The 26,507-nt window shown below is 28.2% G+C and overlaps 2 protein-coding genes across 2 annotated transcripts in view; both read right to left on the bottom strand.

The window, feature by feature from the left end:
* Positions 1-12,791, bottom strand: part of LOC106678886 (cyclin-L1) — a 19,699-nt gene extending 6,908 nt beyond the window's left edge. Inside the window, exons 1-2 of the mRNA XM_014417707.2 lie at positions 12,490-12,791; positions 12,237-12,421 (exon numbers count right to left, since the gene is read on the bottom strand). Coding sequence (XP_014273193.1) covers positions 12,237-12,421; positions 12,490-12,714 — 410 coding nt within the window. The 5' untranslated portion in view covers positions 12,715-12,791. The remainder of the gene's footprint in view (positions 1-12,236; positions 12,422-12,489) is intronic.
* Positions 12,792-17,537: 4,746 nt separating this feature from the next.
* Positions 17,538-26,507, bottom strand: part of Vps50 (vacuolar protein sorting 50) — a 10,502-nt gene continuing 1,532 nt past the window's right edge. The window contains exons 4-18 of the mRNA XM_067049415.1: positions 26,341-26,502; positions 25,802-25,990; positions 24,990-25,241; positions 24,036-24,156; positions 23,785-23,956; positions 22,452-22,641; positions 22,156-22,344; positions 20,771-20,847; positions 20,482-20,683; positions 19,763-19,870; positions 19,499-19,693; positions 19,244-19,402; positions 19,030-19,151; positions 18,245-18,434; positions 17,538-17,893 (exon numbers count right to left, since the gene is read on the bottom strand). Coding sequence (XP_066905516.1) covers positions 17,777-17,893; positions 18,245-18,434; positions 19,030-19,151; positions 19,244-19,402; positions 19,499-19,693; positions 19,763-19,870; positions 20,482-20,683; positions 20,771-20,847; positions 22,156-22,344; positions 22,452-22,641; positions 23,785-23,956; positions 24,036-24,156; positions 24,990-25,241; positions 25,802-25,990; positions 26,341-26,502 — 2,445 coding nt within the window. The 3' untranslated portion in view covers positions 17,538-17,776. The remainder of the gene's footprint in view (positions 17,894-18,244; positions 18,435-19,029; positions 19,152-19,243; positions 19,403-19,498; positions 19,694-19,762; positions 19,871-20,481; positions 20,684-20,770; positions 20,848-22,155; positions 22,345-22,451; positions 22,642-23,784; positions 23,957-24,035; positions 24,157-24,989; positions 25,242-25,801; positions 25,991-26,340; positions 26,503-26,507) is intronic.

The following is a 26,507-nucleotide window of genomic DNA, read 5'->3' as shown; positions in this document are numbered from 1 at the left end:
TATATATATATACACATATAACAAATGGTTACAGGTCACAAAACTAAGATAAGGATTAAATAGAAACCAAACAAACTTGTTCCTAACCAAATGCTTTTGGTAACTTGAGTTCTACCTAAGAGTCTTTTTAATTTAAGCTTGTTGTGAGCTAAGGGGGATAAGGATTTCAAAAAGTAACAAAACATAAACATCATAAAAAATCTCATGCAACATTAGATTACCAGATACTATAAAAAACCACATAAATTAAATAAACTCTCCCGATGACTAAACGATCCTGAATTTTAGAGACGAATGAAACGAGTGGGGAAATTTTGTATGCACAGGGACTAATGGCAACACTGAATGAACATTCCCTTCTCCCAGTCACCTCTTCATTTATAAAACAAGGAGATGGTTTACTTTTATTTCATACGATAAATAAGCAGTTTGATATTTTTATTTTTAATCTCTATTTAATAAAATGTTGAAATGAAAGATTTGTGTTAAATGAGAACCTTCGGAATTAGTTTTTGAAATTGTATAAAAACACAATTGAGTATGTACTGTGTTTCAAGCGCGTTTCTGAGGTATAACGTGAAAATTGTGACAAGTAAGTAAACTTGTACGAAACAGTCAATTTAGCTACATGAACTAGCTCATTCTGTTTAAACTGCTTTATTACTTTCTAACATTGTGCATGAAACCTTAATGATATATTTTATCAATATGGTTTATATCTCCATCTCTAGCCAACAAGTATCATTCACGCTCTCATAGACAACTTCTAGAGCTACATGTCTTTTCTATCCTAACAATCTTCCCTGACTCCATGTCAAATCTATAACTGCTTAATTCGAACTCTAATAACTAACATTATCAGTTATTCTATTATGTACATACACAACGGCCAACTAAATCTAAACCAATTCCCAATTACGTCAATTAATATTTACTTCATGGTTTTTCATGGAGACAGAGAGAGAGCCATCTGTTATAGGCTGATTCAAAATGATGTATTTATTTTCAACAGGGCCATCTAATGTTTATTTCACAGTGTTTCCACAAAATGAATCTTGATATTCTCTCTCTGGTTATTTTGGGGTGATAATCTCTATAGGCAACTGTCACGTATTAGCGAGAAAAGGCCAAAGGGCCCATTTGCTAGACTAATACCAATATCTCATAAAAATAATTTGTATTAAGTTATATTGATAACTTAATACAAAGTCTGTTTAATTATTAATAGAAGATCTATCTTTACCCAAAAAGGTTTTCCTAAATCATCCTAAAAGATTCAAAGGAGGAGGAAGACCAAACTGCACATAAAAAGATAATAATAGTTATTCCAAGCTAATATAATTTTCTCGGACAGAATTGCGTATGTATTCAAGTTAAAAGCAACCGAAAAGACCGTTATTAGATTAAACATTAACTAATTACATTCTTCGAAGACCTTTGTATAGTTTCTTTAGATGATTTCAATAAAATATAGAAGTATATTGCGATAAAATGATGAAAAAGACATTAACATGAAATTGCGTTTTACATAATTACTATAGAACTACTCTTCGGTTGCTATGCATTTAATTTCCTTATTTTTAAATGTGATTTGAATAATATTGAAAAAAAATAAATGATTTAATTGAATCACTTATTTCCACTACATCAGCTAAAATAGAAAGAAGCCTAACTGAAAATATAAGTGAATCATTAGGATAAAAAATGTTTCAGAATTAATTCCATCAAATTAATTATCCAGTAAGTAATAGTATAATGAAAGTTAATATTTCTTATGTAAAGGATAATACTGACTAAAACATCCGTCACCTGCTGCTTGCAACGTCATCATTTTGTCGGTGGCTTCAATGTGATCTAAGCCATTTTTCAATATCTCTCTCCATTCCTGAAATATGGTTTGTAATTTATATCATGTGCTATCCCTACTACAATTTCATCACAAATAAGAAAGGCATCTGTTTAAGGCTAATTACCTTTGTATAAATCCATATACAAATCAATTGATTACTTGATAATCAATATTTTAACTAAAATGAAATAACTTTATCAAATAGATATAAAATTTTAACGACGCGCCATATTAAATCTCAAAAGAGTATTTTTTGTATTATCAAAATACTTTTGCAATGTAAAAAAAACTTATGCTTGATTATAAACTGTATAAAGCCCAATTTAACAGACAGTCATAAACACGTAAATCAATCTACATTTTACATCTAAACTTGGATTGTTTACTAATTTAGAATTACACATAAAGGATAGGATACATGAAGTATAATTAAATTATATGTTTTAAAGAATTTTGACAAAACATATCAATTAAAACAATAGGATGTAAACAGCAAATTATAAGTTTTATTGAATTGAATGATGAATATTAGATCAGGGTATCACTAAATGGTCAAAAATCTTATCTAATACAAGGCAAGATGTAAAAGCTGAACAGTTGCCTATTATTCTCGATATAAAAGCATAATGGCTTTTTCTATGCCTCATTGGCCAACTGTAATCAGTTACGGATCTTTATAGCTCCATATCGTATTTGGCCTGATTATAACAGGGAAAAACTAATTCTATTATATTTGATATTAATAATTTCGGGATATCAGTATTTATTAGTTATTTTATTTAAATTAAAGGTATCCAGGACTTAAACAGTTTTTCATCATTTGCAGTAAGTATCATTTCAAGTTTAAGTAAAACTTATCCTTTTATTATCTAAAAGTTTTTAAAACTTTTAATTTTAAGTTTTAGCTCGACATTTATTTTATTTGAATGTAACAAACAGGTTTCAAAGAAAAAAAAGTCAAGAGCCTTTTACACGATTCAAAACGCAATGTAAATAAAACAATGGCTTTCTAAGATTAAGGATGATTCACAACTGGTTTTGTTAAAGTTAATTGTTAATGTGTGATCTTTTAAAGTAATCTGATATATTTACTTCTTAAGTTCCATACTGTTCAGTTTTAATTGTTTCTTTATATATATACAGAGAATAACTATTTTTCCTACTGCGTTTGATTGATGAAAAAAAACAAAAAACAAATAATATCAAAAGCAAATAAACAATAATTTAGAAAAATATTGGAATAAAGGAAATACACCAAACTCGATCTTTACACACTGGGGTATTTATAGAACACAGCTGGTCGACTACTTAGCTCATTGTTCATAGAGTATTTTCAGTTCTAAAATGTGCTTTGAATGATTGTAGATATAATATGAGGATTGATATTCTATATAATGAATTAACAATAAAATTAATTTCAACAAAAAAAAAAAATTACTAACTTAAAGTGTTTCCTGGTCTAACATAAATATTTATGAACGATTAACATTTTATTATAGAAAATTTTTCTCAAAAAAATTGGAAATAACATTTATGATGAAAATTACAGTTCAAATTTAAAAAAAAAACATCTTATTCAGCCAAAATAAAAATAAAAGTTAGTTTCTTTTTTTTATAAGATAAGTTAAAAATTTGTTTCGGTCTCAAAAAATATATCGAAGTTTCACATACTGCTTTAATGTAAAAGCAAATATATTAAATCAAAATATTGATAATAATATTTTAGTCTCTTTTATAATTTGTAAATCATTTTTTGCTAAACTATACGAACTTAACAATTCATGATTTTACCAATTGCTTTAATCTTTCTGTAGAGATAGTACGGAATCCGGACATTTCTAGTGTTCCCAGACCACGTCCATCCAGTCATGTCTAATCCATTGCTGGCTGAATTTTAGTGAGTGTGGGAGAGATCAGACGTGACTGAACTTCCTGAAGGGCTTGGTCTTAGAGAATCCTAATCCTACCTCCAGAACAATAGATACCAATATAATGCATAAAATGCTCATAACAAAAATATTCAATTTCCTTTAAACTGAATAATTAATTAGTGCTTCTGCTTCAGAAACTTGCAGAAAATATGGCCACCACAGATTTTACTGAAATACTTTTCTTACAGATTAATGTCAATTTAATTATAAATTGATTGATAATTGAATTTATCTTCAAAAATTATAGTAACTGTAAAGTAAATAATTACTCTGCAACAGATGATAGTGACAACTATTTTCTGATCAATTGTAAATAATAAAAAAAAATGGTTCAAATGAGTTTTACTTAGAATCAGCCAATTTGAGGAGTTTAAAAAAAAACAGGATCTTAATTCAAACTAAAAAGGAGAACTATGCATAAAACATAGAATAAAACAATCTAAATAATATATTTGGATACAAATATTAACCGATCATTTCTGAACACAACATTTATCAGCTATATACTATTTTATGTTTAATAATGTTTTGGGATGCAACTTTTCAAACAAGATTGAATGACGAAGAAATTAATATATTCTATTTATGCAATTTAGAGATGGATAAAAACAAATACAAATCAAAAGAATAAAATAATTGTATTTAGCTGCCTGTCGATGTAATTAAAGGAAAAGTTGGTTGGAGATTGTGGTAAGATCATTATAATCAAATCTCAGCACTAGATCCACTGATGACGAACGACACAATAAAAATAAGTTATACTAATCAGTGTATTTTCTTCTCTAACCGCACTCCTCTACAACTAACTTTCCTTAAAATATAGATATATTATTTTTTTCACAATTTTCAGTAAATAATTTCTTTGTAATTATTACTTTTATTAAATTTCTTTCATATTGACAATCTAGGTACATTGTTAAATTATTAAAATTATGCCAGTAGTCAACAAAGAGAGCTAAAATATTGGTTACATACAGCTATTGTTCTGTTCACTCAGCTAATGTTCTCGATTGATGGTCCCAACGGGTGAGCCGTGGGAGGCTTAAGATGGGAGCGAGTGTCCGATAACACATTTTTTTTAAATCAAAATTTATTGTTAAATGATTACCTTTCCCGATGCTTGGAGCCAACTGAAAAGTTTTAACAGGCAAATGCTCAATAAAAAGAACTCAAAATTCACTTTGAAGAAACCTAATTTTCTAATACTTTCCAAGAAAACCCTTGCTCCAAGTCGGGATCAGGGGTGGACCACACATGGTTTAATTTTTGGCTTGGCTGTTAGCACATTTCTATGGGTTGGGAACGACTGTTGTAAATATAGAGCAATGGTCAACCATCATGAGCATGATGTGATTTGATGAAGTTAAATTAAATATGAAATAATAAATGTAAGTTAGCAAGTGGCTATTTAAGAATTGTGGTATACTGCTCACTCTATCCATGAACTGCTAGTTACCTTATCTGCTCATGATCCAAGACTTTCGCAAGTGATCAATAATGAAAATGAACCAATAATTTTAATTGTATCATCAAAGGACATCATGGATATACATCATAATTTAAAAAAAAAAATTCCTGATATTATTTGCTTTATCTGGACTACTGTTTAATACAGCAGTGTTTATTCTAATTTCTTCTTTGACTTAGTTAATCTCCATTATAATCTAACATTAAGAAATGTTTCAACTAACTTACATTTTTGTTATATTAACACAGTATGGAGCATCCATCTAATTGGTATCTCCTGTACAACCGACAATAGGTGTTATTAAATATATCACTGAGACTTGATTGACTTCTTAGTTATTAAGACTAAAAACAATTATATTGATCTTATGTAATATCAAAATTGACCTAATGAATCACTTTTTATACAATATTGACCGACAACAAACCGAAAAAAAAACTCCACTTTCTATTGCAATGTCCTAATGAACCTACATGAGTTTAGTTAGAATGTTGTTGCGAGCAAACTATTTAGCAATTTCAAAGTTCATTAAGTTCTTCTTTATATAATCATTTTCATATTATTTCTTAAATATAAACTTCAATTTCAAGATAAAAATAAATATGTTGATATCAATATTCTTCCTGGAAAAAAAGGTCCTCACAAAAATCTTAATAACTCAAAGCACAAAAGTGTTCCCACTTGTACATGCATATACCACTGTCACGACTTCACGCATGTAGACTGCACAAATTCTTTAATAATAATTTAAAAACAATTGGTATATATGGGGGTATTTAACCCGAAAGGACTAGAAAAAATGAGCTATTGTTATCTTGAAAATCCTCTTTGATGGGAAGTTCTTTCACCATAGAATCACTTTCTCAGGAGGAATGGTCAATTTCATTTTTCTCATTGGCCGAATTGTTTTCTGGAACTGTAACTTCTTCAATCAAAACATCATCCTTTACATTGAAAAACTCTTTACTTTAATAACACTTGGCACATCCTGGTAAAATCACTCATAAAACAGAAACAAAACACAATTTAAATAAAACAAGAGCATGGAGCATTTATAAGATTTCACTGTTACTCTAACCTGATTTTAGCTCTTGTTAAATCCTTATGAGACTCATTAAATTCAATATTCTCTCCTAATTTCAATATTGATTAATTAAATCAAATTGGTATCTGATAAAATCCTCACATATAATTGAAAAAAAATTTTCTATAATCATATATACCTTATTACAATAACTAGTAAACACAGAAAAACAACCGATTAGACAATTAAAGTAGACTAAACATAGTTAGTTAAGATCCCAATTAAGAATATTAATTTGACATTATATCAGGGTTATTAAAAAACGAAAATTGAAAAGATCCATATAGTCGATACAGAATGGGCAACTTACAATACATATAGCAAACTGAGATATAACATGACCAAACATGGTAGCCTTGATTTAGAAAAAAATATAAAATCAAATCTGAACTACCTTTACATTAAAAAATTAACAATATTTTTCTCATTAACTAAACTTATTTGGCATCGATCTCACGGGCAATCAGCAGTCCATTAAACAGTTCACTGTTATGAGTGAACTATTCCGTTTTCGGACTTATGATTGCTTGATGGTTTGATTGTTTGATTGCTAGTCTACAGTAATAGTTTGTTAAATAGCAAAAGAACATTAGGTAAAAATATATTAGTGTTATGTACCTTTGTTGGGAGATCGATTCACACTGTTTGCCAGTAGATCATGCCATTTTAGGCAGGTAAATTTTTTAACCACATTATTCCACTACTTCGTGTTATTTAACTCTTACCACAGTATCTAACAAGACCATTTTATTAGGTTCATCAAGATAGAAAATACATTGATACATCAGTATTACAGATTTTAATGCTTGATATTAAAATAAAAAATAATATATAATATATGGTTATATTATACAGTATATAAACTGAAATAGGTAAACCTATAAATCTAATTTATTCATGACAAAAACAATTAAAATTAAGACAGAATCAAGCACTGATAAAATTTTCAAACCAAACTGAAATAAGGATCACTAAATAATAAATGCATTAAAATGTTAGTATTTCAACTTTAATATTTTAATTGATATCACTATCATTTCAGATAATAATTTTTTCCTAACTACTACTATACAAGGACGTAGCTACAAGTTATGGAAGAGGGGGTCAAAATCTAAATATCCTAACAATTATCACCAGATTTCCCAAATCACCAGTATTCAAGGGAGTAGTTTCCCAGAAGAATGCTCTTTTCCTGAACATTTTAGAAAAATATACCTCTTAAAACAGCTTTTATAAGCTATTCTGAGTATAAATGACTTCTTTGAACAATATTTTACCATAATATTCAGTTAGAAATAGGTTCTCAAACCTCAAATTTCTATAAACTTTTTGAGATTTCAAATTATTCGGCTAGGAAGTAGGAATGAAAACCTTGCTACTTTTCCCAAGACATTCCTGTAACTAAGTAAAGAATAATTAGTGAAGATAATAACTTCTTACTGAAATACTCCTATAGCAACAAAATAGCACCATCCAGCAATGGTATTAACTAAATTTTGTTATGGAAAAGTAAGAAAAATAAAACTTATCTATATTTAGTAAAAACAAACTCAGTTAGGACATTAAATTAAAATAATTTTAATTAGCTATCTCTGTTTTCTTGATAATATTATCATACAATATATATTAATTTTTTAAAGATGCATTAGTTGAGAGTGGATATTATATGAGAAGAGATTGTTATGGTTAAAGGCGGCACCCACAGCTACCTTCTTATATTAATTTTCTTGAATATCTGACATTAAAAATCTGTAATAATGATGTATCAATACATATTGTGTGTTTTCCAAACTAATAAAAAAATCATAATAGACACTGTATTGAGAGAGTTAAATACACAAAGTATAGATTGAGATGGGAATTTTTCACTGGCTTGAATGGCGTGATCTATAAGCAAACAGTGTGCATAACTGGTCTGATAACGTACATGACACTAATCTACTTTAATAATACATTTTATAATATTTAACAATAACTAATACCATTAGGATTAAAAATAATAAAATACTATAGATAAGTTAAAATCTATAAATATAACACTATAAACCTTAAAAAATTAGTTGACCTCATGTAAGGGGAAATTTAATTGTATCACTAGAATCAAAAAGAGAATAAAACAATTTATTGTGCTATAGAATTCAGTAAACCATGGACTTGAAAATTTACAGGAGCTTGGATAAGGTAGGGGCACTCTTATCAAAAAGGGACTCCACTGTAATGTTACAAGGGAATTGCTACAATGTGGTCAGAGCACAAATAGAAAAAAAAAGTACTCTATGTTAGGAGTACAGAGTACTTAACTCAAATACTTGAACTAATCAAGTACCAATAGTACCCAGCTCTTACCTCATGAATACTTTATATTTCCCTATTTACTCAAAATTATTGTAATTGAAATATTTGCACTGTACAGTGCTCTCACACTAGGTCTGGCATGATTGTTGATAGTGCCAATAATATCAATGAAGCAATTGTCACATGTGTATGCATAACAATGAACTGTCACACAATATCAACTTTAATGGTAATAGATGTAAAAACATTTTTCTTGTATATTTTATTTCAATAATTTCAGAACCTTAAATAGATTCTATCAAGTTTTTAACCTAGTTAACAATATTAGTATTGGGTGCTAACTTGAAGAAATCTGAAAATAACATAGATCGATGCCAGAATAAGTGTCTAACTATTAAGATTACAATTGCTAACAATATTTATGCAATTAGACCAGTAATGGCATCAGAATATATCTTACAGGAAAAGTACTCATGACACTTGGCTGAGCAATTTTAATAAATGTGAATATAAACCAGGAATACTTTTTGTACTTGACTAACATATCTCATAAACTGCATGAATACTCATAAAATTACCTAAACAAAGAGTGGTTACCCCAGAGATAAGCAGTACCTGATTATTTTTCATTGTTCCCATCTCAACTTTACGGCAATCACTTTTGTTTTAATTTATACATACTTCACAATTACTATACATTATGATTCTGAGCACATTGTGCTTTATAAATTTGATTTCCACCATTTCTTAATCATTTTTAAATTTCCACTTAATAATCAGTTTGTACTAGTAATTTTTATTCATAAATTAGCTAAAACTTAATCTTGTTGAAAAATGATTCATTTTAATCATGGCTTATTTTCTTAATATATCTTCTTGTAACATCAAAAGGCACAGTTGAAGAATTTTTTGATGTCATAATGCTCTACAGTCTGTTTAATCCTACTGTGTCAAATTTATATTTGACCCCACATTACAATACTAAGTGACAACACCTTAGCTCCATTTTAATAGGATTATTTTTTAATTATTAATTATTATTAATATATTCTTCTGTTCTTAGCCCTGAAGAAGGCTAGAAACCCTAGCCGAAACGTTGGCACAATTAAATAAGTTACACCAACTTATTTGTGTTTCATTTTGACCGCACCCCCAACCATCTTCTCCTCGTAGGATTATTTTTTGTTTAGTTTAAAAAAAAAAAAAATCTAGAGTGAATAAAATTAAATTAGTATCTATGTTTATATAATCGTTAATTCATAATACACAAATGATTATTTAAAAGAAAAAGCATAATTCAACTAAGGTTCATAATTTTATGACTCATTAACCTTTATTAGATTTTCTTAAGTGAGATAATACCTATATAGTTCAGAGAACCCACAAGTATAAGAGAAAAATGATATACAGCAGTAGGAAAATGTTAAAAAAAATATCATTATGCTATGAAATATATATGCATAACAGTAAAAATAAAAATGTTCAATAAAACTAGCTTACATAAATTTTTAACTAAACCTTACCAAGTAGAGATTTAGTTAAAAATTTATGTAAGCTTACATAAATTTTTAACTTAAAGAACAAGCAATTTTATTTATTAAAACTAATAGGCTATTGAAAAGTTTTAAAAATGAGATGAGGCCACAAAAATAAAGATTGATAAGCCATTTAAAAATTAATTTGGTAAATGTAATCAAGTAAAGATAACATATTATACTGAAATTTTCATCATAGGATTTTAAAGTTTTTATGGTAATCAAATACAATTATGAGAAGTACAAATACTTTAAGTAATGACTAAATTGAGACATATAAATAACAAATTGAGCTTTTATTTCTGAAATGTCGAAAAAATAAATCTACTAATTTTATAACAAAAACTGCAGTAATCCTACATTATGATTTTAAGTATATATAGTATTCTCAGTAATTATAGTAATATAAATAAACAAAACTTAGCACCACTATTGAAGATTTAATATAATATTTTTATTGAAGATATGAAATAAACAGCAAACTTTTCATAACTAAGATACTTAAAAGTACCGTACTTACAGAAAGTATCCGATTCTCCAACTCAATCTTTGAATAATACTCTGTGATCACTTCCTTCACACGTATTTATGAAAGTTATTGCAGTACACTGCTACGAAAAACTGTTACTTTAGAATTTATAACAATTTTATAGGTAATCTCCAACAAAAGAAACTAAATTAATAAGTAGACACACAACTTTTTATCATTATGAAATTGAATAAAATCATGAGAGTAAAATAATAGTATGATTTTTGAATTCAATAAAATGGTTAATGACTAATAAAAATGATTAATATTGTAATGTCCAAACATAATTTTCTTATAAGGTTAAACAAACATTTGGTCAAAAAACAGTACTTTCTAACCAAGTACTGAACCCAAGACCCTTCATGGATGATAAGATATTGGTATAGGTGGTAGGGTTAAGCCCTGCATACCTTATACTATAGCAATAAAATTAACGTAATTATTTGTTTAAAACCAATAATTTAAGCATAAAAAGAGCAATGGATAAGTGATCAGAATGACCCAGATTAGGTGTCAGTATGATAGATTAATTAAATCTAAGTAACATTTTAAAGATTTATACTCATACTGTTTGATAAAAATCTACAACAAAATTACAACATCTGGAAGTCACAGTGGCCAGTAGTGTAAGGATAATATCTAAGCAAGCTTCGACTAGAAAGATAGGGGTTCTAATCTGCTTGAAGGAGAGTTGACTTAACAGATGATCAAGTAAATCTTGACCTAATCCATGCAGAAATGATTAGTGGCCTGATGGTTATCTTGCCATAGTTTGAGATGAGGGGTTTAAACTCAATTGTCAACAATAAGCTCATTCTTTTAAGCTATTATTAATAGAACATAAAAAAAGATATTGATATCTTAATAAGCAGAGTGGGAACTTTTAATCATTAAAAAAAAAAGTCTAGTAAGAACTATGCAACAGTGGCCAAGTTTATCACTCTAAACATTGTCATGTGAATCTTTCATCCTAATCTTAGGATTAATTGTAATACAGCTTATCTCAAGGTCATATAGTAAACAAATATAGAAAAATTAGGACCATTTCTCTCCAAAACAATGAGTGAATAATTGACCTAATGTGGTAGATTAACATGTGTAAAATTGAGAACATATTAAAATAAATAAATTTAACTTTAATATCTAGCATATTCAATTTCCAATGATAATTAACTACTTAATTTAGACCATACATTAGTCCCTTTAAGTTGAAGATTACCTTAATGTACATATATAGTAATACAATAATGTCTCATATAATTTTAAAACAAGGATAAAACAAAAAGACATGTCCTCTAACAATAAAATACTAACACTGAAATAATGTTGACTTTTAGCTTAAATAGTATTTAAATAAACGCACCACAGTACATATCATTAACTCTGAATGAGAATTCAACAAACCTTAAATCACATCTTTACACATTCACAGATATAAATAGTCACAACAAATTGTAAACGATAACCAGAATGAAGTATTTCAAATTATAAGTAAAAGCCATTGTTCTATAAGAAATTAATATAATTTAAAAAATATATACTCACTTCTGGGCATTAACTTGTCGAATATGATGAAACACATTAACAACATCTCTGATTCTCCTGGGAGCTTCCTCTATTTTAGATGCAAGGCAAATACAAGCCATTGCTAGTGTATCCATGCTATGCCTAACAAAGGACTTTGAATAATAAAATCGTTGAAATAAAACTTGTCCAGTGGCCATTGCTACCTAAAGAAGAGGTTACTTTATATATCTAAAAATACACTCCAATAAACAGTACCTCAAAACTCACTTACCTGAGGAAGCTTCAACAAAATACCAGCTGTCTGGATGAGCTCACATCCTAAAATTCTGAGATCAGTTTCTGTTTCTGGATCCATACCATCAAGTATTGAGGGCGTGTTGTTGAGTTTTTCTTCAGGCAGCAAGACATTATTAAGCGATAACTCTACTTTACCGTAAGGCTTACTAACTACTTTAGATACGTTTGTAGATGTATGATCTGGTCTCTGTGAGCCCATTATGTTACAGGACTAAAACAATACCCCAACAAACATACACTGAGCATCTAGCGGCAATGGCGCTGACTACAATAACTCGATTTTAGAGAGCAGATGTATATAGTTAGATATTAAGTCAACAGTGGCTGAAAATTCCAAAGTAATATAAAATATGACAAATATCAATTTATTGATTTTAATAATTTATATTAAATAAAATAAAATATAAGAAAAATTTATTGTTCTATAAGAAATTAATTTAATTTTAAAAATATATACTCACTTCTAGCCACTAACTTGTCGATGATCTGATGATATAATTTAAATATATTTAAAAATAATTTTAAATATTTGTACATGTTTTTTTAAAATTTGATTACATTTGTTAAACCTCGGTGTGTTATCAAAATATGCATAGTAAACTTGGACATTAAGAAAATTTTGTTTATTCAACCAAGTTCGTATATGTTTATGAAGCAGAGAAGACCGTAGGTCTGTATTCTTCTTGTGCGGGGAAATTCCGTGTACGTTAGAGTGAATCATTTTTTCGTTTTTCCTGGTATAGGGGAATACCCTATCTTAAATTTTATAAAATTCAATCAACACCACCTTTTTCTATCTATATGACTTAGTATTGATACAATACTATTTATTTTAAAGTTCCTGGAAAATCCTTAGTGAACAATTTGACAAAAAAATAATACAAACATAAAAACATTGATCTATTAAAGTGGATCCCAACAGCAGAGGTCTGAGTACCAGTAGGCTAGAAATCATGGCCCTCCCTTTCTAGACTTGAAGCAACAGGGGAGTCCCTCTTAAAATATTCCAAAAGTTGATTGTTCTCTTGTGCATCCTGTGGTATTTTTATAGTTCATTACCTTTGACTAACTCTAAAAAATCAGGATAGGTAAACAATAAGTCTTCACAAAATATGAGTTGTAGGATTATTCCCTGGCCAACTCCTCAGGCTCTTGGAGACCACTTATTGGAATCCAATATTCTGTTGCTTGGAAATGATGATAACACAAATAAGTAAAACTTATTTTAATTGTGCTGACGTTGCAGCCTAAATTTCAGAGTTGAAAACAAAAAGCATGATAACAACCATAGATAATAGATAATTGAATCATAAATTATATCTAACAAATATTAAAAATATTTTTAAACAAATAAAAAAAGCAGACAGTGCTCATGTAAATAATGAAATGTACAAAGGAAAACAATATATATATATGACAAAGATAATAAGAATTGAAAAGTTATAAAAAGGATAATATTGTAAATATTTGAAAAAGAATCAAAAATTCAACCAGCGCTCTATGAACATAATGAACTAACTGCTCCTCTGACCATCTTATATTGAATCCATAGTCAACAATAAAAACCTCATAGTGATAGAAAACGTCTTTATACATTTTTACAATAAGATATAATAATTTTTAATTTACATAATATGGGTGAAGCTGCATTGATTTTTTATACCATACAGATAATGCCTTAGTAAGAAATGATTCAGAAAACTACATATCTCATAGATATATAAAAATAATCTAACTTCAATTTTTGATGACATTTTTTGTTATACTAAATATGGAAAATTCCAAAAATAGCATTAGCTAATCAGTAAATAGACCTAATCTTCTATGTGTTTAAATGTTTTGAACTAGATGATAAGCTTAATTATGTTCTTATAAGAAAATGTCACATTATAAAGGTTATTTCTTGACAATAGATAATGATAATGACAATTTGTTTTGTTTTTAATGTGTCCATCAGATAACTTACTTGTAATTATTGCCACATTTCAAACAGGATATATTTTTTGTTGGGGATGAGTACACATATAGCAGCTGAACTAAGGAATTATTATTACTTTAAAAAGTAACAAGTAAACATCCACTTTTTTATAAAAAGCACTTTGCGCATCTACAAGAATTTAAACTTGTCTTGATGAAGATGTAAGAGGACTGATCCACTGATGTTAAATGTTTTTCATATAGCTGATTGTGGCACACCAGTGGTGATGATAAGTGCAAAAGCTTTGGGAAAAGATGAAGAAAAATATACCTTATTAGGTGACCCAGCAATGCTTTGCTATTGCTATATTTTTAGGATGCATATAGATTTAATAATCACATACAGTATATAGATTTAATACATATAGATGAAGTGAAAAAAAGGTAACTATGATGACATACAGAGAACACATTAAAAATAAAAGCGAACCAAGATTCGCTGTATTATCAATAATACTGAACCAATTTATATATTTTTTATTCTTTTAGACAGTTTGATTATCTATGATATTGTCACATATATAATCACTGTGCTTCAATATTAGTACTAAATTAAAGAATTGGGAATGCTTGACCCATGAATGAGTGGTAAAAGATTTTTTATGGGTGAAACAAAATTGATATTTGTTTTTAGCAGCTCAAAAAACTGTTACATACAAATTTTCAAAATATAAAATTTTTTAGTCCAAAATTTTTGCCCTACATCAATCTTTGATTTATTTTAAAAAATCTAATGAATGAAATAACTTCAACACTGCTCGACTAATCAACACCAAGCTTGGCAGTGGTTTAGGGCTCTATAAACTGGCACAAACCGGATCTAATTAAAGAAATTAGAAACGGAGATGTAAAATAAAACCTTTGAAATTTTTCTCTTAATTTGAAACCAATATTTCACCCTTATAAGGACATTAATTTTTTTTAATGTGAATTAAAAGAGAAATTGGATGAAGAGGAGTTATGAACATTTGACATCGGGAGAAAAAATAAATCGAGGTGAAAATTTTCCAAATTTGCTGACCTACTTTACCCTGAGCCACATTGTTTTTATAATTTTTTGTAAATATAATATAGCTTAATAGAATTAGTAATACTTTTTTCATATTCTTCAGAAAGAGACAAATCAATTAGTGTACAATAACCATTAAAAGAAAGCATACTTCTGAGCTGAAAACCAAAAACCCTTAAATATAAGAAGATGGTCAGAGTTGCGGTCAAAATAGAACAAATAGTTAATAACTATTTAATGTCCAACGTTTTGCAGGGCTAAAAAGATACAAAAAACAACTTAGAACATTACAACAATAAGGTAAAATAAATAAGTGATAAATTATATATTTATTTATATAATTATATTAAGTGTTGTAATGTTCTTAGTTTTTTTTTTGTATCTTTTTTGCCCTGAAGCCCTGCAAAACGTCGGACATTAAATAGTTATGAACTATTTGTTCTTTTTTGACTGCAACCCTGACCATCTTCTTATATTTAACTTTTACAGTCAACTATTTATATATATAAATACAAAAAACGCTTAATTTTGTTTATGTTTATAACTTTTTTCTACTAGAGAATTTGGGGATTCCATTACCTTTGAACCTTTCCATAGTGAAAGGGAACATTTGGAAAAAAAAACAGGACATAAATCATTTCAGTAATTCAAAAGTTTATTGAGGACAAAGATTCTATCATCCCCTTTTATATAGATTGACGATTGATAGTTAAAAAGTTCAGTTGAAAAATAAATGTTAATATTCTGGTATTTTTCTTTCTCCCCCTATTATTCGCCATTGAACATGTCTCAAATTATCAACAATTTATAAAATCAGCCTTAAGAAAGCTGCTTTATATGTATATGATGCCATAAACTTCAATTCCTAGGAAATTTCAGTCACCATGTATTACAACAGAATAACTTATACACATAATTTATATTTATTCTGAATTAGATTCATATTGAAAAAAAATTCTGTCTTGATATATTTTAGTTTTCTTTTACTCTACTTTATTTCAAGAGAAAATGTACAACTTTTAAAATAGAAACTTTTTTTTTTCATAACATTTTCAAATAAAATTATTTTTTTTACTCTTAAATGTTTTTAATGAATGGTTTTTTCTTCAAAGACGACATCAGATTGCACCAGCTAGTGATTTCCAAGTACTAATACATACCCAAAAAATTGGAAAAAAATAAATACATACAAAATGGTGCAAACTAGCTTTTTCTCTCATTTATACTCTAAGGGAGATGAGGAATTAATTTACAAATTTTTTGACTCCTGTAAGTGGGTCAGAAATGCACAAAATTTGGTGTAGAGTAACTCACTTTGATGGCGGCATTTAAAACAAACAGGCGAGCCTGCAGTACTAACTACTTTAAACTTTAATGACAAAGTTTAATCCACAGGTTGTGAAGACCTTTGGTTTATATTAAGTATTGCCACAAACACTCCTCAGGCTACTTTCTCATTATGCTAATATTAAATATTTTTAAGGTTCTTTTATTTATTACTCATTTTCAGAATTTCCCATATGTGAGTATATATAAAAGAAAATATTAAACTTTTGACCTGCTGAAGAGCAAGATATAACATCTTAGGTTCCGTCAGAATTACTAATATTAAATTAAATCTTGGGGGAAGAGTAAAAATTACATTATTTAATGTTCTAGCATTTGAAGAGACATTTATTTACAACCCATTAATTTTCACGAGTTACATATGTTACTCTGGACAATGAAATCTCTCTAGACTGTAAATATTATGAAATATGTGTTTTAGTGTTATGTATAAATAACTAATATCAGTCTGTAAAAAAGAACAATGGAGCAGAGTGATCGTCAATGGGACTTTAAAATTGTCTTCACTCCAACCACTCATTATTGTGTTACACTGTTCATCATCAGTGGCCATTTTTAGAATACATCCTTGTGATACAAGAGAAGGCAATTGTTGGTATCAGCTTTGAACCATTGTATTTATAAAAAAAAGATAAATATAATTTAAACTATAGTATAATATTAGTAGGTATAGATTAAAACATAATCATATTGATAAGATCTATAATTGTACCTTTCTTTACATAAACGATTTTATACATTAAAAAAATCACAGACCAAGGAATTTTAGTGTTTCATATGACATTTCTAAAAAATAAACTATTATCACATTAAAAACTTACATTTACATTATATATATATTATAATACAAAGAGTATTTCTTATAAGTTAAAATATACAAATATATATTTTAAATAGGGGAAGAGTCATTATCATTCTTCAGTGAAGGTCATCTGATTCCAGATTTCTCCAGCTCATCAATCAATGCTGTCAATCTTTGTCTTGACTTTTTGTTATTTTGACAGACACATGATACTAATGCCATTAACTGTTTCACTGAATATTCCTGAAAATAATAATATTAATCTTACATGTTTTTTTAAAACAAGATCAAAATAATTAACTTAATAAAGAAAACATTGTCTGTTGGTAATATCAGAGTATCCGAAAAATATATCCACTTTTTTTATAAAATCTAGGTAACATAGATTTTAACAGATTTTTTTAATAGTGAGGTATATTCATAAGAAAACCTACAATATTTTATTAGGCTCTTTCAGGTCATAAAATAATGACTTTGTTAACAGATTAAAGGAACCTACTAATCAACAAGCATTAATGTTATGCTGACAAAATGATTTACACATACAAAAATGACAGCCCATAGATAATAAAAGTAATGAAACATTTTTCTTACTGAATGCTCCTTAATCCAGGACTCTAAGTCTTCTTCTGGTTGATAATAGGCTTTAATGTAAACTTCTACAAGATCACGATAAGGTATGGGACGTATGGTAGTTATTGCTTCAAGTTTAGAAATCAGTTGGATAAAATCAAGCTGCATAAGTGCTCTTCCTCCAGTTGAACACTTTTTTGCAGAAGAAAATCTAGAAAGAAATGAACTTTTTAAAGTAAAGAATTAAAATAGAACACTTTAATTATATTGAGGACGTTTACATACTACAACAACCTATGACACCTCGTAAGCCCAAAAATTTAATAATACCATTTTTATACTATTTAAATTTTTAAAAAAATTACTGCATCATTTTAAAGGTGTTTCCCATCAATCATTTTGATGGCTATCTATATATTTTTCCTGGATTCGAGAATTTAATTAAGATGTCTTTTAAGAATGATTTTTTTTTTTTTTTAATATTGTAAAGTGTTTTTTCAGTTTTTTTAAGCAGCTTAAGTAATGATATATCACATTAAAATATTTAAGTTCCTTTTTTCCATAAAACAAATAAGAATAATATGTAATTTATATTGAGCCTAAGTTCACGATAGGTGTTTTAAAGAACTTTTTGGTGATAAAAATACGAAATCAACAGTTCATTTAATACTTTTCAAGATTTTAAGTAAAAGTAATTTCTGGAATATAAATTTAAAAAATTTTTGAAATCCAAAACAGCAATGAATCTTATATAATTTTTTTTTTTTTCAATAACTACTTAAAATGAGAATCAAAATAAAACATACCCTTCCACCAGTATATTTGATAACAAGAATATCAAGTTATCCCAAAGTGAATCATATGCTTCTTCTGGAATATGTATGACATTTCTTAGGTTTTCTAAGCGTTTAGAAAACTGTTGCAATTCCTGAAAATAAAATAGAAAATTAGGTAAGAAGTTCAATAAAAAATAAAAGAAACTTAAAGAATATTAAAAAATATAAATAAAATAATACTCACCCCAATCAAGTAATTAACATAACTACTATGTTCACACACGACATCTTTAACCTCCCAATCCACTCTTGACATTAAATCCAATACTGCTTTATCATTAATTGCCCTCCAAGCTACATTAGCATATACTGGTTTTCTCACTTCAAAACTTACAGCAATTGTCTATGAAAATAAAATTAAACAAAAAAAAAAATTAATGAAATTCTATTGTGGGTATATATGGCTATAAGTATGATAGAATAATGAATATGGACTTACATGGCTATAAAAATGCTGTAGGTTATGTAAATCAATACCCTGGGATTGAAGAAGTTGTTCTAAATAAGGTTTTAAATAAATGAATTCCCTCGATAGAAAAAGAAGTGATTCTACTCCAACAACTCTTTCAACTAATCCAAATAAAGTGTTGGGAGAAGTGAGATCTACCAAAGGAGATACTTGGGCTTCATAAACCTATAGGAAAAACAAATTTATAAAATTGTCAAGATTTTTTTTATATATGTTTCAAAATCTAGTTCTCACCTTAAATTCATGTTCTTCTTCATCGTCGGTCTGTATGATTAGGGTATCCTTTATCCTGTTTAACACAGCCTTTAATTTCAGAGAAGAAACGTTCAAAGAGAGAGTATTCTAAAAGAAAAAAATAAAATAAAATAAATAAATCTTTAAAAATATTAATCACTTTTTTATTATTATAATTAGCACAACAAACTGTGGAGGTCCAAGACCTCACATGATGTACTTAGGAAATACATCGCATGTTTCATGGCGTGGTTTCCATAGAGTGGATCCGTCACTCCCTTGCCATTAAATCACTTAACTTTCATAAAATTACTGATCTATCTACTATGATTATGTAAGAAAGAAAGAGTCCACATGTAGTGCAGTATAGTCTTTACAACAATGGAAGGCATAGAAAATAGCCTTCAAGCCAAGGGATTAGGCCTAAGCTTTGGGAGGACGCCAACACCAACCAATTGGTCAGGTCTAATTTGCCGTCAGCACACATTAACCAAATCTCAGGCAACAAAGCAGTTGGTTGCCGTTCAATGGCAAAGATTCGCTTAACATGCATGCCGACGAATAGACAACTAATCAGTCCACATAAAGAAATACTTATTTGAAAAAGTTTTATATAACTCACTACTTATGATTATAAATCTTGTCTCTTATAATGTATTTTTTAAATTATTTTATTTCCTTAAATTGTATATAATGATTGGCTTTACTCAAGTACTCACAGGCATATTTGTTGTAAAGAATGAATGAACAGTATAAAGATAGAAATCAAATAACTGTGTAAGAGCAGAAACAACTTGGGATGCAATAGGTTTTAAATATTTTGACATCTGTAGATATTTTCCACATAAACGTAAAACACTGACAGTTGTATTTGTTAGCAATGGCGAACCACTTGCTAAGTCCCTCCGGCCAACCATTTCCCTTAAACAATAAATATGATTTAAAATAATAATTAAATGAAATATTCAAAATTATAAAACTTTTACTGTAGAAAAAGTGGCAGAATACCTCCCATGACTTGCAGAAGCAGGCAAAAATTCCATCTCTTCTTCACTCTCTTCACTGAAATAACCAGAGGGATCATCCTGTGAAAGCAAAATGATGAAATAAAAAATCAGAACGCAAGAAATAACAGAAAACTGATTTTATTAATTTCAAAATCAACACACCAAGTTAAAAAATAACAGAAATATATCCAATATCTCAATAAATATAAATATTAGCTTTTGTATTTCACTAACTAATTTCAGTCCATTGTGTTCAAAAATTTATATTTATGTTTATATTATCTCATTGAGAAATGAAAGTAACAAGGTGAGAGCCTTCACAAATATTTAAACCACATTCTATTTCATACAAATTTTTAACATTTTTTTTTTTAATGAAAATAACATAAATTTAGTAGACGAGACTGAAACATCACAAGTTAAGCAGGAGAGTTGGTTAACTTGATGTGTATAGAAAAAGAAACAGCAATATTAAATTAACTCTTATAATAGGTAAAACTTAAAAATCAATAAAAAAGTTAATGTATATTAATATATATGAGCCCTAGTAAGTTAAACATGGAGAAATTGAAAACTTATGGGAAGTTTCATAAAATTTTTAGTTACAAATGACTTCTTTTTTCTGTTAAACCTGGTCAAACTCAACTCAAGATCATACTATCTATTTAAGAGCTATGAGTTAATGCACTCGGTAATTTATTAATTAATAATTTTTCATTAAAATTGTTATGAGAACAGTATGACCTACATCACTTTTGCTTTGAATGGCTCATATGATGAAGTTGAATTTATAAGGCTAATTAAAAAAAGGAAAATCTTAAGAAATGTGGTTTGATTTAAGTTTGCAAACAATCTTTAAGTTTTTAATAAACAAAAAAAAACTTATGTTTTTAGGAGTCACATATTCAGTTATTTTGTTTTCTAAACTTAATGTTTTCTCAATACTTTAATTTTCTTTTAGAATGGGATTCTACTAAATTTTAGAAATCAAAATCGATGTCCTACTCTAGTAGTTTCCTGTTAAGTTTCAAGGAAAAAAGACCTAGCAAGGAATAGCTTATCAACAAACACATTTCACTAATTAGAATAAAAATAATCAGTTTCATTAAGTATACCAGTAATTGTGTTTCTTAATTCATCATTGACCAAAAAAATGTGATTATTTTGTACAATTAACTTAAATTATAAATTTTATCAAGCAATCAAAATAAACGTTAATGGTCCAGTGTCAAAACTCCTGGTTAATTCATTGCTAAATAATTTATCCTTTTTTTTAAATTTTATTTTGGTTGAATATTAGCCAGTTATCAATTGTAAATAATAATTATGATAACCTGTTCAAATAACACAGTCACTATAAATAAAAATACATTAAATACTTCTTACTCCAATGCTAGCTAAAATTTCTTCATTATTTGTATCCATCTGAAAGTTTATATCGAAGGGAGTGGCTTTTGAAGGATTCGGGTAACGAGTGAAGAAGTTGGCATCAACCGAACCATTCTCCGAAGAAACATTCTGTTTTGAATCAGCCCCAGCACACTGTTCCAGGCTACAACGAAGTCCTCTAAACTCCTAAAATAAAATTAATCAAATAATTAGTAAATTAATATTATAATTTATAAAATGAATATTAAGAAATATCTACATCTAACCTTTCAATATTGTGTCAATATTTTTACCTGGAGATGCAGTATAGAAAAGTCAGATCTGACGGGACAAGGTGTCCAAGCTTCGTTTTCCAGGAACACTTTTAAATCATCTAGTTTAGCAGCATGGTAGGTCTTAAAGTATATACTGCTTTGTTTCCTGATGGAGTTTGCAACTTCTTCAGAGCCACTACCGCACAGTTCTTCTCCAATTAAGGAAAGCCTACGCAATTCATAAGGAAGTCATTAAATTACACTAATCATGAGGATATTGTGCCAAGTTGATTAAATCAAAGTCCACTCCCCTTAGAATTATTTAGTTAAAACATAAAATTACTGTTCAATACAAGAAAAAAACTAAAATCACAAAAAAAAATAAAGTTCGTTAAAATATAAGAGAAAAATATAGTAAAAAATTTTAAATGCATTAAATCAAAACACATTATATGGGATTTAACAAAACAAACTTTATGTCATTCTGTTTATTTTCTTTTTTTAATTTTTTGTATTCATTGGTTGTTATCTTGTTCTTTGTTCTTACCCCTGATGAAGGCTGGAGATTCTAGCCAAAAGATTGGCACTATAAATAAGTTATTTCAACTTATTTGTGTTGTATTTTGACCGCAACCCCCCAACCATCTTCTCATATAATTTATCCACGGTCAACTATCTTTCATCATTAACAAAACAAAGAAAACTAAAAGTGATTGTAACTCAGTAACAAAAGAAATCTGCAAGAACACAAATATATTACGGCACGATTTCTTGAACCTAAATTGGTATTGTACAAGATGAGTTAACCAGTTGTGATGGAGGGAAAGCACACCCGCTCCTTTTCCCAAAATTCCCTCCCTACAATATAACATGACATCATTAACAACCTTCTCCTTTGCTCAGTAATGAATTACAGAAATTTTTTTGCCTACTTTATTAGCCATAATAAATATAATTTTAGATGGACAATCAGTATAAACAGCTTCTCTTATACGAAAATTGGTAAAGGGGTAAGACTATTAGCCTTTCAAAATTATACCAACAAGATCCACAATGGCCAAGGCCTACCGCTTGACTAGTCAGCAAATTTTGGTTCTACTAGAAAAAAATATTTCCCAATTTTCTGAATTACATGCAGGTATTTCATGTAAATAAATGTTTATGTTAAGTTTTAAGGGATGTATGGTACTTGAAAGATTTGGTATGGGTTACCTTTGATTCAGAATATGTTAGGTTACATTTGACTTAAAAAAATAGAAACCAAGATACAAATATCAAAAACAACAAAAATTCTGCAATTACAAAAAAATGTCAAATGTTTACTTAAAATCTGCTATGAGAACAGAAAAACAATAAAGTAAAACAAACTTACCTATGCAGAATAGCAAGGATCTGCAAGAAATCATCAAATTTATAGTTCGATAAATTTCCTGCTAAAACCAAAGCAGATACTCTCATTTGTACATCGTGCCATAACCTCGCAAGACCTAGGCTAAGTTTCTGTTTCATTGTTTGTTCATTGTTACAGCCTTCTAAATATGAACCTAAGATGAAATTAAGTTTATTTTGATTTAAAATAATAAAATGATTTAAAATTGATAAATTTGATTTATAAAATCATACCTTCAATACTGAAAGGATTATTTTGGTGCCAAAGAACTACTTGATTGTAACTGAGAATTATACACCATAAGGATTTACAAAGTAATAGGAGGCACGGAATGAAACTTTCTTCAGATATGTCCTAGAAAAAATTAATTTCATTCAAAAATTTTCATTTTACAAAAAGGAAAGGATTTTTTTTATTCCATTATGCTTCTCTTTTCTAGGAAAGCAATAATTCCTAAGAAATGTCAATAAAGAAAAGGAGTGTTTATAAAACAAAACTTTTGCTAATGTAAGCTAAACATCATCAATCAGAAACATCAAGAATCATAATTTCTTTTCGCTCTGGATTGATGTAAATATAATTAATATTCACCTTAATTGAATTCCATTTATTTATTTGTATTTTTATATAATGAAAAATATTTATGTTAAATGATTATGGCTGAACTAAATATTTTGGCCACTACATTATTTTAACAATGATGATATATATAAGTTAAGTATTGGCGAAAGCACAATGTCTAAAAAGAGAAGAAGGAATAAGATCTAACTCGCTTGAACTGCTGTAAAATACTGGCTTTATTGTATTCAGTACATCTCTTATATACCCTCGATCAGCTGATCTCCTCAGTCAGCTGACATAGAAATAACAGCTGACTCATACCGTAACTTTATATATATATATATATATAAAAAAGGGAATGTTCCTATGTGTATTGCCAGTAAACCAAAAAACTACAGCACCAATTTACATGTGTTTTTTAATGGATTGTAATGCTTCATTTGTAAAGAAGGAATTTATTTTTAAACATTCACAAATGCCCTTCTGTATTATTTAACTAAATTTAAATCTAGAAAAAATTAATTGAATCCACCAATTCGGTTGTTTATGTGTGATAAGAAATATAGAAAGAAACTTATTATTAATATAAAAACCTTATAGAAATTTAATTGAAAACAAAATATTACCTTGCATAACTCTGGAAATTCAGTCTTGTTAATATAACTATCACTATTGACATTTATTTGGTAAAACTGGGAAAAATCTACATTAGTAGAATTCTTTTCTTTGATAAAAAAATTAACAACATTAGAAGCAGTACTATGTACAGCTGAAGTGAAATGCATATGAAGCTGGTCCATTGCGATTTGGGTTTTTTCCAAGAGAGCATAAGCAGATTGCAATTTTTTATAAATTGCTTCATCAAATCCATAACATATCTGAAAAAATAAGCAATCATTAAAAAAATTAAATCAATAAATTTAAATGGCATACTATTCAAAATTTTAACAGTTTTGAAATTTTAAATACTGATAAATGCAACTATTCTAAAGAATATTGGTTCAAGTTTTGTTACAAGTTAGAAAAACAGTTAAATATGCTTGCACTTAAACTTATCAGAAACAGTGAACCAAAATATTGTCACAATTTTCTCCAATTTTTAAAGCATAAACACTTTTGTTCACATATTAGTCAACACACAATAGACTTTAGTTAATGTCTTTATAAGACAAAGAGTTTTAATTTTTAAATCAATTTATTTAGTAAATAAAAACTTATCATAATACAAATCTTTCTTTTTCAATCTTTTGTTGTTAAAATAATTTAATAAATATTATGTCAAACAGGAGTTTTGAGCAATATTAATCCACCATTAGTATATGTTCATAAAAATATATTTGGGGTTTCAAATACAACTTTCAAAGATTTTGAGTTCTTCTTATAACTTGTAAAGATATTTAATGCATAATAATATAGTTCTTATTAATGAATAATTTACCTTAGCTAGTGCCACGTCAAGGTGCTCTTCTGTCATTACTAAGGTGTCTTGCAATTTACCACATAAGCCAGCAACACAAGAAAACTGTTTATGCATTGCTGCGATGCCATGGCAATCCAGAAGCAATGAAATAGCTTCAGGAAAGTCACCTACATTAAGTAACTGTGGCATCCTTGATTCAGTTTTATGCTGGAAATATGCAAAAAATAAAATGTAAACACATAAAAAATAAAATGTCTCTACAGAACAACCCTTGTCCAGCATAAATTTTCAAGTTACTCAGTAGAAAATCTAAGATTAAGTAAGTATAGTGAGTAATTTGTAGCACCTACCCAGTGTCCATTTCTGAGCTATGTTAATAAAACTTCAGTGACTAAAGTTTTAATAATTTCAAAAATGGCTTGAAAATCTGGGAGACAATCAATAAGTAATAAATTAAGACAAGGTTGAGACTTTATCAAAGAGGAGAATTATTAAATAATAGCTGATTCATTAACTTCTAGATGATGATGATATAAATAAAATTTAAATTCCCTTACTAAAGTTTTTATTGTATGCAAAGATTTCAAAAGCTGTTTAATCAATGTTCTTTTTCTATAATTCGCTAATATACCAAGGCTAGCACTCGTAAAATGCTGTGTAGCTATAGAAAGATTTCTTCTACCATTTATAACTCCTTTCAAAAGATTATTAACCTCTTCCTGCA

The sequence above is a fragment of the Halyomorpha halys genome, unplaced genomic scaffold (assembly GCF_000696795.3).
Source record: "Halyomorpha halys isolate HHAL.00 unplaced genomic scaffold, Hhal_1.1 Scaffold165.1, whole genome shotgun sequence".
NCBI lineage: Eukaryota > Metazoa > Arthropoda > Insecta > Hemiptera > Pentatomidae > Halyomorpha > Halyomorpha halys.
Note: the sequence above shows the minus strand (reverse complement) of the source record. Positions and strands in the feature narration are given on the sequence as shown.